The 16,772-nt window shown below is 38.8% G+C and overlaps 1 protein-coding gene across 1 annotated transcript in view; it reads right to left on the bottom strand.

The window, feature by feature from the left end:
- Nucleotides 1–1,472: 1,472 nt before the first annotated feature.
- PCSK1 (proprotein convertase subtilisin/kexin type 1) overlaps nt 1,473–16,772 on the bottom strand; it is a 29,482-nt gene continuing 14,182 nt past the window's right edge. The window contains exons 8-14 of the mRNA XM_053932621.1: nt 14,470–14,682; nt 13,282–13,382; nt 10,700–10,933; nt 9,397–9,554; nt 7,747–7,880; nt 5,965–6,126; nt 1,473–4,447 (exon numbers count right to left, since the gene is read on the bottom strand). Of these exons, the coding sequence (XP_053788596.1) occupies nt 4,085–4,447; nt 5,965–6,126; nt 7,747–7,880; nt 9,397–9,554; nt 10,700–10,933; nt 13,282–13,382; nt 14,470–14,682 (1,365 nt within the window). The 3' untranslated portion in view covers nt 1,473–4,084. The remainder of the gene's footprint in view (nt 4,448–5,964; nt 6,127–7,746; nt 7,881–9,396; nt 9,555–10,699; nt 10,934–13,281; nt 13,383–14,469; nt 14,683–16,772) is intronic.

Raw genomic sequence — 16,772 nt, 5'->3', positions numbered from 1 at the left:
TCAGTCTGCAGTCTGCAGATAGCCAATTGATTCCGAACAAAATACACATTTCTAGAGTTTTCCTTTTCTAAAATGCTGCTGTGAATAGAATGGCTCCTCAGAGCTTTGAAAATGGACTTCCTGAAAGGAAAAATACTTGATCAAACAGAAAGGGTTTAGGCTGCACAGGTACTCAGTCTTGCATAATAACTCTTTATTTTTCTCCCTGTAATTTTTCTTCTATAATTATTTTCAGAGCTGTACTAACTCAGATGCCAAGTTTCCTTGGATTTGTAATGTTTGGAAAACTGCAGTGGCAGAGGCTGGCTTAATGTTGCAGAAGGAGGCTCTCAGGGACAGTGCAGTCCCTCCTGTTGCTCTGATGCACAAGGAGTTAATTGTGACTGCCACCTCCACAGTGTGATCTACACACACAAAAAAAAAGCAACAATCAGGTGTTTCCCCTTCCAGTGAATGTGCTCTTTTAACAAACAGACTATGCTCTTCATTTAATCTATGACACTAAGATAATACAATAAGAAATACTAGAGCTTGCATTTTATTTGTAAGGTCCCCCCTTTTCTCTCTTAAATTAGCCTTGTGTTTACTGAAAATGCTTATGTTTGTTTTCAGAGTGAAGAGGAGAGGGAGAGGTAAGAAAGAGGACACTTCATTTGAAAACTAAATTAACAAGTTTGGAGTTACAAGATGTGACTTATCAGAAACTCTGATTGGAAAACTCAAAGCTGGTGAAGGTAAAAGTTCAAATGCAGCATTTCAAAACCCAGTCAACTTGAGAGAAAAAATACTGTTTAGTGTGGAAGCTAGGTAGTTGGCTGTAATTTAGGCTTAGATTTCTTTGTTTTCTTCAGAAATCCATTTTCTGTGTACATTTACCGTAAGTATTTCTCATAAGGGAATGTATCCATTGAAATCACATTAAGAGTGTTTTAATTATCCTTAGGGCATTTGACAAAGCAGATTTTGTAATTGAGTTGGTAGTACACTAGGTACAGTGTACAAGGCTTTAAGGGCTTGTTTCTCTGCTGGCTTGAAATGTGAGTAGTGGTGGAGGGAACAATGATTATTTCAGCTGTTTTCATGCAAGGAAGTGAAGACCCATGTGCTTACCTTCACCCCCTGACTCTTTTTGCTTCATTACTTCATTTTAGTGCCTCTGACACACACATCTGTGTATTAAATAGGCAGAATTCTTTTAACTGTCTGAATTACAGACAGTGCTGCTGTCAGTGATGTCCACAGCAAACCTTACGTGGCTGCTGTTGTGAGAAGGGAACAAGTGAGTAATACTGCTGAAGAGATCCCTTGAAAGCCCTCCTTTTCAATATATTCCACATTTCTTTCCACCCAATCCTGGTTATTTCCCCAAGCCATTATTTTTCATTCTAAACTCAATTTCCCATTCCTTTTAAGTCAATAACTTGACTTTATCTTACTGTTTTCTTTACAAATGTTAAGACCACACACTGAGCTCTGCTAACACATTGTATTATGCTACTAGTAGACAAATTTTAACATCGCATCACATACATGTTGCAGTTGCTGTTGTAACATGCCTTTTAAAAAATACATTTATTGGATGAAATTGTCTCTTTCTCAAGAAAAAATCTGGTTCTTCAATATAATTTATTATGCCTTTTAAAATTCTGTCTGTTCAATAAAATCTTTGCTATATTATAAATACCTGTAACGAAAATATAATTTAAAATTCTGAGAGAAAACTTTTTTTTTTACTTTTACATTTTTCACAAAACCCACACAGGCACCAAGGAAAGACTAACAATAAAAATAATTTACTCCTGTACAAGCTGATCTGGGTTGGAAACATTCAAAAGAGAGATTTTAAACTTGTCATCTGTTGAAACTTTGGCTACAGCATAGGAACTGATCTTAAAACAGAGGAGGGTCTTTTGTCTCCCACCCTTTTAACCTGAACATTTCTTTCAAGGCCTGATGGATTGTTGTTAGTACTTTCCTCACTGTAATATACCTGAATGAGGACTGGCTAAATTTGTTGTTATCTGAGGGAACCAACCTCTAAGCTTTATTGCACAGGACTAAAAGTGGCCCTTACCTTGCCATATGAGTCTATTCTGAAAATTAAACATTAGTGAAAATAAGTGCTCTTATTCTGTAATAGCAGCAATTAGAAATTTTCATGGTTTGCTTGTTCATTAGTTATGCATTGCCAGAAAGCTCTTGCGTGGAAAGGACAGCAAAGGGAAAGCTTTCTGATCTGGACCACTTGCAGGAATTTTTTTTTTTTTTAAATGACTTCTCTTCCTAAGCAAATTTCTTAGTGGAGAGGGAACGATTCAGTACAAGCAGCAATCAATAGCAGAGATATTATCCTTCAACTGCTGACTAGAAGAACATTAAAGAATCCTTAAAACTGGCAAAAAGGCAGGCTAAACCCAAGATAGTCATGAAGCCACCACAAAGAATGTTTTTTAAATCTTATTTTGGTAAGAAAATCTTCAAGGTTGTCTTTAGAGAAGTCCTTTTTTCCACAGAAGACTTAATTAGTTACAATTAATAGGTTTACCTTTAAATGACAGGATTTAGTATGAAGTTTGAAAAACTTTTATTTGAATTGATGGATTATGAGCAAAATGTAAAATTCCTGTCAAGAGACACTTGCATAATTTTAAGGAATAGACAGTGAAAAAGAATCTAATCAAATATTTATAGAGAGTCTGCAAAACACATTTCAATAGTAGGCAAGAGGAGGAAAAGTAAAAAGCAGTCAGTTTTTTGGGTTTTCTTTAGCACTTCAATGAGATAACTATCCCCTGGGAATCTTCATTTCCTTGTTCTAGATCCCCTAGCTTTTCTGAGCATCCAACATGGCTTTTTTTTTTTTTTTAATTATTAGAAGCAAAATAATATATAATTTTGACTCTCATTAAAGAGGTATGTGTGGAAAACTGCTAATGTTAGGGGGTTACTCAGCCTAGTTGCTTTCTGACAGCCACCTCTGCCTCTACCTCCCACTCCACATTCCATGCTCACCCTTCTTAGGTTTTTTTTGGTTTTTTTTAATCTCAGACAATTTTGCCTTGTCTTCCTAGATATTTTAGGAATTTTACAGTCTTAGGGTGGACTTTTCTGCAACAGCTAGCCTTTCTGTTCCACTTGGCCTGGCTACTTGCAGATGCAGGCATCTCAGAAGGCAGCTTTGTACTACTTTGGAGACCTAACTGAGTCTCCACAGGTAAGAGGTTGGAGCCAAAAGCTCATATAATTAACACAAATAGATCAATACTCCATCAGGTGATTCATAACTGGTGAAAAGAAAGCCAAGTGCTCTGAAGTGAGACTCTGTCCTCATTAAACACATATGGCCTAGAAAGACCAGGCTCGTAATTCAGGCACTTCACTTGTGTAAGCTCCAAGTCTGCTGGAGAGAATGCCATCCCATGGTCTGGGATGCCTCAGCGGGGGCTCTTTTTCATTAGTATGTTTATGTCTGTAGTCTAAATTGTGAATAACTTCATCAGTGTTCACTGATGCCCCAGTCCAACCCCAGACTCCCAGATTTTCCTCTACAGGAGAACAGAAGGGCAAGGGAGCATTGTTTGGAGAAGGAACAAAACACCTATGACGGAAGCAGTACTGGCTGCAAGTATTAAATCGGAATAAATGACAAATATAACAAAGACTGCAATATTCATGACAAATCCATGGATGAGAATATATCCCCATAGCTTTGGCAGTTTGGTTCAAAACTGCTTGGTAATTCAGGTTTTGAATCCTACTGCATGCTTAAGTGAAGAGGGTGGAAGAATAAGTAATGTGGAAATTGTTTAAAATAGAGTATTAGGGTTTTCAGGGGAGTACTATTGCATTTCATGCCTGAGGGGGCAAATCTACTCTGAATAAAGGTTTTGAAAAAAGATAATACTAAAAAGTGTAATTTTCCTGTCTTATCCCCTCACACCCGTTTTTTCCCTTCCTTGATATTTGTATTAAATATGAAGCAATCAAAGCAGCAATCACACAACTAGAGGATACACAGACTTTGGAAAAAAAAAGCTACAGGTGGGGAGAACGAATATTTCCAACTCAGTGCCATACCCTACAGTTAATTTCCTTCATTTATGATATCAACCAACGCTTGCAGCAGTCTATCATCTCTATGCTTGTAAGGTTTGGCATTGTAAAAAAGATCAACATAGTCACTGTACAGACTTTCTTCTGAGCCTCTTAACTGGGAGGGCTTGTTCAATTTTTTGAGGGCTTGATAGAAGTGTTCATATGGAATGTTTAACTTCTCACTTGTGGTCTTCTTTGGCAGTTGCTTCTGATCCATCTGTCTGCTAAAAGCACTTTGCAGTAAATGCAGCATTGCTTCTGATGGGATTTTATCTTCTGCTTTGTCACTGCTGCTGCTGGTGTCTTCTGTGGCCTTGGGTTTTTCACTCAGGCTCTCCAGTGTGGTATGGTCCTAGAACACAGATTAGCATGAAAAAGGGTCAGGTGTCAATGAAAGACTGACTGTATTAAGGCTTGCTCTGGTCGGTGATCTCCATCTGTGTGTAGGAAAATGTTATTTTTTCATTCAGGAGCCACTTGGGCATCTAGAAAACAAGCAGACCGTTATCAACCAAAGCAAACTTTTGAACGAACTACACTGTAAAAATATCAAATCCTCCCACAATATAGGCAGTTATAAATTCAGATTCCACATTGACAGGAGACAACACGCCATTTTATACCAGTATTTGTCCCAGTCTTAAGAGATATTTCTGGTTGTGCCACAGGACACAGCACTCTAAATGAGGGAAATATGTATGCAGTGGTGATGGCAGCTCTCATTGTGCCTTGTACTCTTAGGAAAAGGATAGAACCAGTGTTTCCATGAAGCCTTCTCTGTAGATGATCTCACCTGAGAAAAAGACAGTGAAGTATGGCAAATGGGTGATCATAACACATACCTAGGAGACCTTGGAAGACTAATCCCAAGTATAGGTTCACAGAGCAGTTAGTGAGAGGCATGATCTTATTTCAGTACTAGTATATGCCTGTAGGGCTTCCTCATTCAACCTAGAACTGTATTTCTAACTGAACACTCATTTTATGTTCATGTAATTTTTACCATGTCCACCCATTTTCTCCTACAGCACCTGCTGAATCCACTTTTACTTTCTTCCAATTTGTTTTCTTGCCTGTGGCTACCAGACCTGGGGACGTTTATGTAATGGATTTAGAGACCATTATCACACCCACCTTTCATAACCTGTCTGAGGAAGGTTAAACTATCTGTGCTTTATGGATGTCCTAATTACTTAATGGGGAGACAATTTGATGTGATGGGATTATTTTCTGATGCTGTTGATGTAATCAAGCACTATGAAAATGTGCATTACTACCGTCCTGTGCATCCTGAAACCCAGGATGTTGTATTTTTAGAGCACTGTTATCTGTAGGGTAAACAGCACCCTTCAGGGGTGCTAAAGGATCTGGCAGCAACAGATCCACTGAGCCAAAACTTTTGAATCAGTGAGTCCCTGACTTTTGTCAAGCCCTTTGTTCCTGAAATTCCTTGCAAACTAACTGGAAGCACTCCAGAAGGCAAAGTTCCTTTGGAATGTGACACTCGTTCTCAGAAGAATTATGTAAATTTAGTGTGTCTGTCAGTTGTGTCTTCCCCCCTCCTTCCACCACTCAACTGCATTAGGCACAGAGTTCTTTGCTTTAGGAGCAATTTCCTGTTATCATCCTAAACCCCTTACATTTTGCAATTTGAAACAGAGACTAATAAAAATATCAGTTGTTGACATGGGCAAAATTACAATATACACTCAAAAACAATCAGGAGTTAGATGAAATGAATACAAAATAATTATGTGTCTTCTTACTAGGCAAAAAAAAAAAAAAACAAAACAAAAAAAACAACCAAAAAAACCAACATTTCCTTATAAACTGAAAAACATGTAAGGAATAAATGTAATATAACTCTACCTCTACAAGATCCGTCATCTTCTCCACTCCTCTTCTGTCATTCTGCACAGCATTGTAGGATGTATACACACGTGGCTGCTTCATGTGTTCAGGCTGGGTAGCAGTGCCATGCAAAATCAATTTCCAGTTTACAATCCTCCCCTCATTTTGTATTCGTCTGGACTGAAAAACAAGCGTGGCATCAGAAAAGGCTCTCAGGACATAAAAGTGCAAAATAGACACTTGAATGCAAAGTACACAAGAGAGACCAAAGCAAATTATCAGGCTTTCAATACCTACCTATAGAGTATGATTCATAAGCACAAAAGCTCCAGATGTAGTAGAGACAGAGTATATTAGAATGTGGGATTTAATACAATAGCTTAACCACTCAAAATTTTCACATTTTGATGTAACATAATTATTAATTCATCATGTAAACATCAATAGAATTTTGTCATAATAACACAGAATGCTAGGAGCTACTGAAGTAATATTTTGTATTTTTAGAACTTGTTCACTAGGCCATTCCTTGGTAATTTGGTACCATTCAATGGTAAAAGTTACCATTGGAAATGATAATGTGAAATACTATTCTTTGTTATTATGTGGTGTATAACAGCAATCTGAAATACAGTGTGTGGAAGCAAGCAGCAGATGTTTATTTATAAATTTTGGTGACAGTACAAATAGAAGTAGTAGTGGAAGTAGAAAGTGGAAGAGACAATACAGAGAAGACAAAAACATACAAGGTGAGGAGTGTATTATACCTTGAGGACAAAAACCTTGCTTTATTGTAAATTTCAGGAAGTTCTCACTTGAAATGAGAGCTAATTTACAAACAAAATCCTCTTCTTAACTTTGTTCCATAAAAATACATTCAAAGAGCAGGATATCTGTAACCATGGGGCTATCTATAAGCCTGCAGCATTAACACTACACTGCTGATAGTAATATTTACTCCTGGTGCCTTGTCCATCTGCTCAGCACTTGGCAATACCCTCCTGTTTACAATTTGAGGCCAATAGGGGCTGAAGGCTCAGTGTCTAACAGGAAGCTTTCAGTTTTTGGCAAGATCTGACCCCTAAGGACAAGCTTATTAACAGACAACTTCAATGAGATGAGTGAGCTTGATCACTCTCTCTTTGAAGGGAATTATTTTTCAGTTGCCTATCAAGCAACGTAATTCTGGTGTCTGGCTGTTGTAATCCATATCCCCAGGTGGTTTTAGTAAACTGATTTATTTTTTATCTGTAGACTACTTAGCTTTAATCCTTAAATGTTGTTCAGCACTAGATACTCTCAGCAAGAAATTAGGGAAATACATACATCAGAATAGGTTGCTGAGATCCCCCAAAAAATCATTAATTCAAAAGGTTCTCAGTTAATGAAAACTGCACATGGACCAAGAGAAGACTAGATCCATGCTGTGTTCTTTTCTGCAAAAAAGAATTTCTAGTTAACCATATGTTAATTTGGCTTCATATTTCAATCCAAGAATCACAGAAAACTTTATCAAGTGATTAATTTTGGTGATGTGTGTCTGAAAAACACAGGCCTGAAATTTTTTTGACAGGTACATGCCAGTGAAATGAGAATGGTGATTTGCATGTAGGTAAAGAACAAGAAAATCTGACCCTATCTTTTTTCTTTAATCCTTAACCCAGTGGGATATCTTAAATAACCCCTAATTTAGCTTGCTTTATGAGAAGGCTCATTACTAAACGTGCTTTATAGTGATGAGTGATCATTTGATCTGTGTTAGCTCCCAAACACAGCTAGTTAGCATACAGGAATACTCACCATATCAGTAATTCTTAAAATCCAGGTGCCTGCTGGATTTTCCCCCCACGTGTGGACAGACATGAAGTCCCAGTTCTTGAAGCCATTGGGAGATTTGTCTCTCTCTCTCTCAGCCAGTAAGACAGTGCTGGTCCCTGTGTGGGTGCAAGATCAACACTCTGATTGCCCATGCAATGCCTGTTCCTACTTTTCATATTTGTCAGCTTGCACACTGCCTAGAGCAGAGGTGACCTGGAAAATACACTGTTCAGCAGTGCCTCCTTTAGCAGTGGCTCCTGTAATTATTTTTACAGCAGTGCTTAGGAGTGCACAAGCTGTTAGGTCACACCAAGAAGGTACATCTTGTTCAGTGTTCTATCTCTGGCACGAAAAGGTAGTGAATGCACATAAAAGAAGCATAAGGAGATGATGTCAGGCACAATCAGTCTTTCCCACTGATGAGCCATTTAAGGAACTTCTGAAATGGAAGTTTTGAAGGTAAAACTCGTGCAGTATTATGAAACCACAGTCTTACCATGATGTTGTCACTGTTTCGGGTTTTTTTTTTTTGTGAGTGGATGTATATTGTCATAGCCTGGTCCTCCAACAGGCTGAAAAAATGCTTTTGCATTGTTATTATTACAAAAATGCTGCAGCTCATAAAGCATTTCTGCAGCAAAAGAGGTTCTGCTGCACAGGAGTAATTTTTTTTGCTTGTTTATATATAAGGAAAAAAGCAAGGGAGCAATATTTACATAATAAGGAGCAGTGAAGCCCCAAGGAGCCTTGTGACTATTTTTAAATATATTTAAAGGTAACACCATAAATACAGAAAAGGAATAACATACATTTGCTTCTAATGCTTTGCAGGAAAGTAGAAAAACAGCAAGAAACAATGGAAAAACAATTTAACCGTGAAAGCAAAATGATAGTGCAGTGGAGGCAGCAGTACTTGATGATTGCTACCTAGAAACAGAAAAATTAGATCAGCTTGATATTTAAATTCATATGTGAAAGCTTGTCTTTTTTTTCCCTAACAGACTTTACTCTTAGTTGTTTATAATATTTTTAATCTCTTTTGTTTGTTTTTGTTTGGTTTTGTTTGTTTGTTTTGTTTTGTTTTTTTGTTTGGTTAGGGGTTTTTTTGTGTTGTTTTAGGACATTGCCAAGACAGCTTGCCATATTCTAGCTCATTTAGTACAGTTGTACTAAGGTGCCTAACAGAAACACTTTGGTTTTTTAAATACACCTATGGGGAGATGCATGAAATGAAACCTAGGGAATCAGATATCCTCAGTTCTTCCATTAGTTTGCTAAATCACAGGAAGTCTGATAAGAATTATTGATCTATAATCCATTGTCAGGAGCCCTGAGGTTTCATATGTCCACTTGCCTCTGCGAAAGTGTTCTGTTCCTTCATTTTCTGAAGTATGATTTTCAAATCTCTTTCCACAAAAAGAACCCAGAACATGTGACGATTGAAGAGGGGTCTCTATAGCTCCCTGGATGCTTTATCCTCAGTGGACTTGTCCAATTATATATTTAGCTCTCTCTAACCACTGAAAACCATTTTTTTTTTTTTTTTTTTTTTTTTTTTTTTTTTTTTTTTTTTAATGAAGTAAATGTTACATGCTACAGCAAACAAACAAAATGTGTCTTTGCCTCCCATACCTGATGGAGAAACCAGAGTGACATGGAGATCACCTCTACGGGAATACTCAATTGTTGCCTCGAGCTGCACATGCTCCAGAGATGCAATGGAGTTCTCTTGACCCTCACAGGCTTTTGTGGGAATTTCAATAATGACTTCTTCATTTGCTCTTAATAATCTGTCAAAATTGAAGTAATTCTTTGATTACCCACAGGAACTCTTGATTCTGGTCATGAGTGAGATGTTTAATAGCCATTTCAGAATGATGAGAAAGGAAGAGTCAATGCCAGCTCAACAAAAAAAGGTAATGTCTGCTGTTCATGCTCTGCACAGAGAGAGATTCTGCATACCTTTCTCTGCACAGTTCCGTTTACTTCCAAATAGAATGAGTATCTAAATCTCCACATAAATAATTCTAAGTTCAGTATCATGGGATCTTTGTTTTCATAATGTAACATAGAGGACTGCAATAAAAATACATGAAGAACAAGTGTGGCATACATCAGTAGTGGGTCAACATTCTGTGAAACAGAGTCCATAAAAACAATTTGATAGTAAAATAGCATAAATAATAAGATTACCAAGCAGTGACTCTCTGAAACACTGCAATATATTTCTGCACAGACCTTTGTTGCATTCACATGGTATAATTTCAGCCTTTAAAATTGATTTTTTTTCTGGATAAAAATCCATATGCGAACATATAGAGATAAAAAGAGTCTCAATATCCATATTGATTAACCAGCTCAGTGACTAATGACAATTAATCTGTCTGTTCAGGCTGAGCGTGCTGTTAGCACGGGGCTGATAAGACTTTCCAGTGAGCCTTTGACACAATTTTGTTTCATAAGAAAATGCTACAGACATTACTAAAGCTCAATATATCACCCTGATTTCAACACATACAAGCCTGTCACAGGAGAAGAATTTCTAAGACCCATTACAGACACTTTTATTTTTTAAAAATCTTTGTGAGGCATCAGTATCTTTTAATCTGTCTTCTGATGGTTGTCTAAAAATTCACAGCCTTCCTGATTAGGCTCAGCCTCACAGCATCATTCTTTCATATACTGTCTGCACAAGCAGACATAATAATCTTAGTCTTTGTTAAGGCTTCATGCAAATGATTTCCATCAGTCTTTCACTAAAAAAACAAACCAAGAAGCAATGCTGCTTGCCTGCCTGTGGGGAATACATTCTGGCAAAACTAAATGAATGAAAAGAAGTCACTTATTCTTGTTCAGAGCAGTCGGTGAAGCCTATAATCCTTCAGGCTTTATTACAATAGGCACCAGCTTGGTAACTGGTAATGCAAATCCTTACCTGGGTTCAAAGCTCTTGTCTTTGACAATGCACTCTCTCTTTTCTGGTACACTTTTCCAGCTCTTGGGATCAGCTAAATCCACCAAGGCATTGGCGTTGAGTAGCCCAAACCCAAATCGGCTGTTGACCATCAGGCCTGCTCCATTTTTTTTCCATCCTGGATTTCCAGACAGTGGATCATATTCTGAGGTCCACACTACCAGGTGCTGCATATCCCTCCACGTTAGATCTGGGCTGTTTGGAAAATGTTCCTGATTATTTTTTTCAGGGCTACATTTTCTATCAATTACTAGACTAAAACAGAACGTGCTTTGAATGCATGTAGCATCCCACTGTTTTAGAATACAGAGCATGTTGCACTTATCCTCACAATACTTCTCTGGGCAGACAAGATTTCTGTGTCCATGAAGATCAGGGATCTAGCAAGAGTAGAGTCCAATCCTCCAAAACAATTCAGGCATTTAAATATATGTTGTGGTTTGACATGGAAGTGAATTTTTTTTTCAGGAAGTTGGTCAAACCAATCAGTGGTCAGGTTTGGATATTGGCACCTGGAGTGACCACTGAAAGTATGGACACGCCTCTGAGAACACAGGGGGTTAAAAGCAAGAAGTCTTGCTTTTAACCTGCAAAGAGAGGGAGCTCTCTCTTTGGTTCTGGTCTTCAGAGAGAGCAGTGCAGACTCTCCCCCGCCCAGGCACGGGCTGGGTGGGGGAGGGGAAGCCACGCAGCCTTGTCCAGGTAGGCCGAGGGGCTGAAGGTCTGGAACCGAGCCAGCTCCTGGACGGAAGGGTGGAGAGAAGTGAAGATGCCTTTGTCCTCCTCCCAGAGGGAAAGAGACAGAGAGCCTGACGGCACCTGGAGATTTGCAGGCAGAGGAGAAGGAGAAAGAGGGGGGATGATGCCCAGCATGGGAGTCGGGAATGCTGAGCAGAGATTTCAGCTGTCCAGGGAGTCTGAACTTTTAACCCTTTCCTGAAAATGAGGGCTTTGTAAAATATTACTCCTCCTTGATTTGTAGTGGAAGAGAGACAGTCCGGGACCTGACATGTTAGAAGAAGAAATTTTTAGGTGGGAGGAGATGATGAAGTAGCTTTTGGCTGGACTTTTCTTAGTTAGCCACGGACTGAACTAAAATCTCCTGCAATAGAGACTGCATTTTAGGGGGATGCAGTGGTGACCCAAGGAGACCTGCTTCAGCTTCTAACACCACAGGAATGGCAAGAACAGAAGAAAGCTGAGGAGGGAATGGTGATGCCCTCTGTCTTCAGGAAGATGATCTCTGTTCCTGGACCCTTGGCCCCAGGGGAAAATGGGGGGACTGTAGTCCCAAGATGAGAAGCTGAACTGTTGTCTCTTTGGGTCCGTGGCAAAGCATCCTTAAAGGAGCCCTATGAGCAGTCTGTCCATGCACGGTGGTGAGAGCACTGTGACATGGAAAGGAGAGTGTCACACTGGCAGATTTTCTCCGGGCAGTTGCCGTGTGTGACAGGGAAACACAGGAGTTGGCAATTGTGTTTCCTGGGGGGGTCTGTGGCGCAAGAGAGACTTCTCTCTCCCTTGATGGACTGAGTATTGATTATCTGAAGGGTGGTAATTTGATCAGGAATCCCGGGTGATGTTTCATGGTGGTTGTTTTAGAAATTAGGAAGAGGAGGGGTGTTTTAGAGGGTCCTCATCCTAGATTTAATTTGTGTGTCTTCTATAGTAGTAGTAGTTTAATAAAGTTTTTTTCCTTTGTTATTAAGCTTAGGCTTGCTCTGCTCTGCTCCTGATAACATCTCACAGCATTTATTTGGGAAGGTGTATTTTCATAGGGGCGCTGGCATTGCGCCAATGTCAAACCATGACAATATAGCAATACTAGAATTTCCCACCCATCTTTTTTAGGACCTGGGCTTTGAAAACTGGCTATTTGATTCCATCTGTGATTCACGCTACCTTTAAAATATCTATTTTTTAATATCTAATATGTAATATAGGCTCATGTCACCAAAGGGGTGTGCAGTAGAAAATTGAGTTGAATCTACACCATACAAGCATTAAACCTATTCACTACTGCCTAAAGTGCTTTCTGTGAAAAAAATCATTGTCCTGTCCTTTCCTAGCTTCCCCAAGGCCTAAATTCTGACTACCTGCCCTACAGGATCCAAACCTGGCTGCTCCCTGCCTGCTCTGACAGACAAGCTTGGGCACCTTCTCTTTTGTGCCTCATCACTGGCAGAAAATCTGTAAATTGGCTGAGGCTTAGTTTAAACTCCTGCAGCCTATTGTCTTCAAATCACATTTTCCTGAATCCAGGTGCACCCTCACTTTTAGGTGCATCTGATCAGAAATCAGTAGATGCTGTTTCCAATACACTAAATACTCCTCAATGATCATGATTTATTCACATTGATTCTGCTTTTCTAGGAAGGTGTTGGGGCAAGTAGCTGCTTAGTTTTAGTCATCAGCCTGTACAGGTCTGACTGACAAAAGTGGAGCTCCAGTATGAGGTAGTGCCTCTTAAAACAGGCATTTTGGGTAGTGCAGTGGGGTGGTTGAGAGAAAGAAGTTTCAAAGGTCATGGTGTGACATCTTACTTTGCTTCCAGCGCCAGAGCAAAAATTCCTGCTGCCAGAGGTGCGGATGCAGAGGTCCCTGTGTGAGTTTCTGTACATTCATTGTGAAGATCAACACTTGTCTGACAGAAAAGAAAAAAAAACAAACCATAAACAGTTGTAAATACCGTCATGTCCACACTCACAAATGTAACTGTGTGTCCCTTACTTGGTGTGTATTAATACACTCCTCACCAGCAGAAGAAATCTGATGAGTGTTTAAATCTGTTCATATTTCAATCCACTCTTTTTACTTCAACTATAATTTTAGTATCAAAACGTTTTTTTGTTGGAACACAATACTCCCACTCTGAATATCTTATTTTAGTCTATTTTTTCACAATAAGTGTTTCAGGCTTACTGGTGATTCATGAAAACAGATCATTGTGTTGGGCCTAGAACTTTCAAAATTACTGCTTACTAGGATATTACTCATAGGATTAGCATTGGTGTTCTGCTCCCTCTTCAGCAGAAGAACTATAATTTGCAATGAATAAACACCAAATTCATCAGCTCATTTATCTAAATCTTGACTATAAAGACAAGCCACATAGTAAAGCCTGATATCCAGGCTAACTTGGAATGACACTGTTTTAATCCCCATCAGTATTGTAAAATTAGCATCTACCAGGGCTGGACAGAAATTACAAATATTTCAACATTATTGTGCCACAGCAATATTCTTCAGCATAATTAAGGAAGGCACACAGACTGGTATGCCTGCTTGCCAAGTTTGGAAGATTTGGAGGCACTGTACTTGCTGTCTCTTGTCTTAAAAAATGTAATAACAAGGTATAACAGCAGCCCTGACATCACAGGTTTTCTTTTTACTCTGAATCTCTCTTCATTTGCCCTATGTGAAGAATAGTGCCATATCCAACCATGCAGAGACCACTTTCATACACAAACAGTGCTCACAAACTGCAGACAAATTCAGCATGTTGATTTAACTGCATCGACAAAATGATTTTGTTCAATCATTGCTTTAAGCTAGAAGAATAGAGGAATACAATCACTTTTTGGATTACAAATCACTTAAATTTTCCAGACAAAAGCACTAAGCACATAACACAAAGCAGGCACTCGAAGCCAAGCATTTAACAGGTTTTGTTTATTATTTGCATAGATCATACCTTTGTGTTTGTTCTGAAACTGATAAAAGCAACTTACAATTCTTTGGTCAGTATAATCCCCGCTGCTGTATGCTGTGGCCAGAGTTGAAGAGCACTTCTCTGCATACCAGGGAGAAAGCCCTTGCTGAGAAGCACTGCTAATGGAGATGGTGTAGATACTATCAGTGTAACCATCACAGTCACAGTTGTCACCCTGACGACCTCCGTTCCCTGAAGCCCACACAAAAATGGAGCCTTTCCCATTTCGACCCTCAGGGAAAAAATGAAAAAGGAAATGAACGGTTATCAAAGAGATTGCAAATCTCACAATGTATCCTTAGCAGCTCCTTTCCCCAAAAAGCCTAATACAGCAAACATAGAAAAGGAGCAATTTCCATAAGCACTGTAGAAGACAGAGACAGAATAAACCAGCTGTTTGCAACATCCCACTGCTTACCCTACAGCACAACTCTTAATATCAGAGGCTTGGTTTAGTGTTCCTGATACAGCAACTTTCCTCAGGTTTTCAAGTTAAAAACAGAGTCTGTGTTCAATGAGTAAATTTTTCCACATGCTGCTGTTTTATACTTACCATTTCTAGAAAAAAATGCCTTTAAAAAAAAAATTTGGCATGTTTATCAGGGGTTATTTAATTTTCCTTTCCTGTACTCACAGAGGTATGGGTTATCACTCATCCTATGAGTGATGGACACTGAAAACCCTCCCTTCTCTCACAGATCCCTGGGTCAGCATCACCAGCCTCCAGGCATAACCATGTAAAACATGACAACTATCACGGAGGAAACATGCATCACTATGCAGTCTTAAGCTCTACTCACTCTTCAGAGACAAAAAATAGGTTTCATGTTACAAGCAGAATTTCTTGTGTTGTTCATGATTAATATATGCACATTTAATATTCCACAGCAGCTGGAATACAATTTTTTTTTTTATCATTCCACTCAGGTGAGATTTTAAGTTATTTATGCAAATGATATTTGCAGCACTTAAAACATTAAAAGCAAAGAGAAATAAAATGTAGTCTGTGATACAAGTTTTAAATTTGTAAAGGCAAGCCACATCAAGTACAGAAAATTATATAGTATCTTTGAGAACAAAGTATCTTTGAGACTGCTTTTCTGCAGTCCAGAAAAGCACTGGTGTATCCCAGCACCTGCTCTGATTTCACTTAGAGTGATGGTAACACTTCCTTGGTTCTTCAGGTTAAGCCTGTGCCCAGGTGCTTCACCAGGGCAGCAGTGAAAAGGATCCAGGGATTAGAGCTGTTGTCAATCCCAGCACTGGCTGACTTTAAGCAGAATGGAAACCAGACAGACCTTTGCAAAAGGAATCCTTGAATCCTGAGAGACAAACAGGTAAATTTGTTCCCCATTAGAAAGAAAACAAGCTGAAAAAAAAAATCCTCCACCAAAGAACCTGCTTTTTCAGAGTAAGACCAATTAATATTTATTGCCTAATTTTCACCTTTAATTCCCCCTCTTCTCTTGCTACCTACCTATGGGCACATAACCTGCTACAAGCTCTCTTGTTTATCTCCATTATTCTCTCAGAGTATCTTTGTCAACTGTCAGCATTTAAATTGTTCTCTCATTTTCTCCTTCTGCCTATTCATGTTAATTGCCCTTTATCCAAAATTTTCTATTTGCTTGTCCTTCAAGCTATTTCTCTCTTCTCCGCTCTATTCTTCAGCCTTCCTCTCTTTATTAGTACCTGTCCATGTTTAGATATCTTCTCACCTCACTGGCAAGAGCTAGAATAGTTCACTAATAAATTCCTGGCAGCTCTCAGTTTGCACCCTATTTATCATCCAACAGATCCAAAGAGTGTGACATGAACAAACAGAAACCCATAAAGATATTGCTCCCAGTACTCCTCATCATGCATTTGTACTATTTGCACTTTAATTGGATTGTGACATGCACCAATTTATAAATTAATGCAATTAGTACAATACAGCTCATCCACAGGGTGCTAAAATGCATCACTATTTCACATAGCAAAATATTCATGACGCAGGAATTTTGTATTAAATTTTATGGGCTTTCAGTGCAGAAATCCAATCTGTTCAGTGTAAAACAAGCAGCAGAGAAGGGTGGGTGTAGGGTGAGACCAAGGCATCAAAATTAAGGAAGTAAAAAAAAAAAAACTTATCCATGGAGATTAGCATCTAAAAACTAGTTTAGAAAGCCCTAATGTTGTTTTCTCAAAAGTCCTTTCTGGCTGGAAATTTCTCTCACCTGTACTATTAAAATACACTGTGTCCATTCAAATATATTTGAGCAAAGACAGCACAAACCATTTTCATTTCTTCTCTGGTATCAACCATTTTAAAACTCTCTT

This window comes from Vidua chalybeata, chromosome Z (assembly GCF_026979565.1).
Source record: "Vidua chalybeata isolate OUT-0048 chromosome Z, bVidCha1 merged haplotype, whole genome shotgun sequence".
Lineage (NCBI taxonomy): Eukaryota > Metazoa > Chordata > Aves > Passeriformes > Viduidae > Vidua > Vidua chalybeata.
The sequence above is the reverse complement of the archived record's forward strand: the minus strand, read 5'-3'. Positions and strand labels throughout refer to the sequence as shown.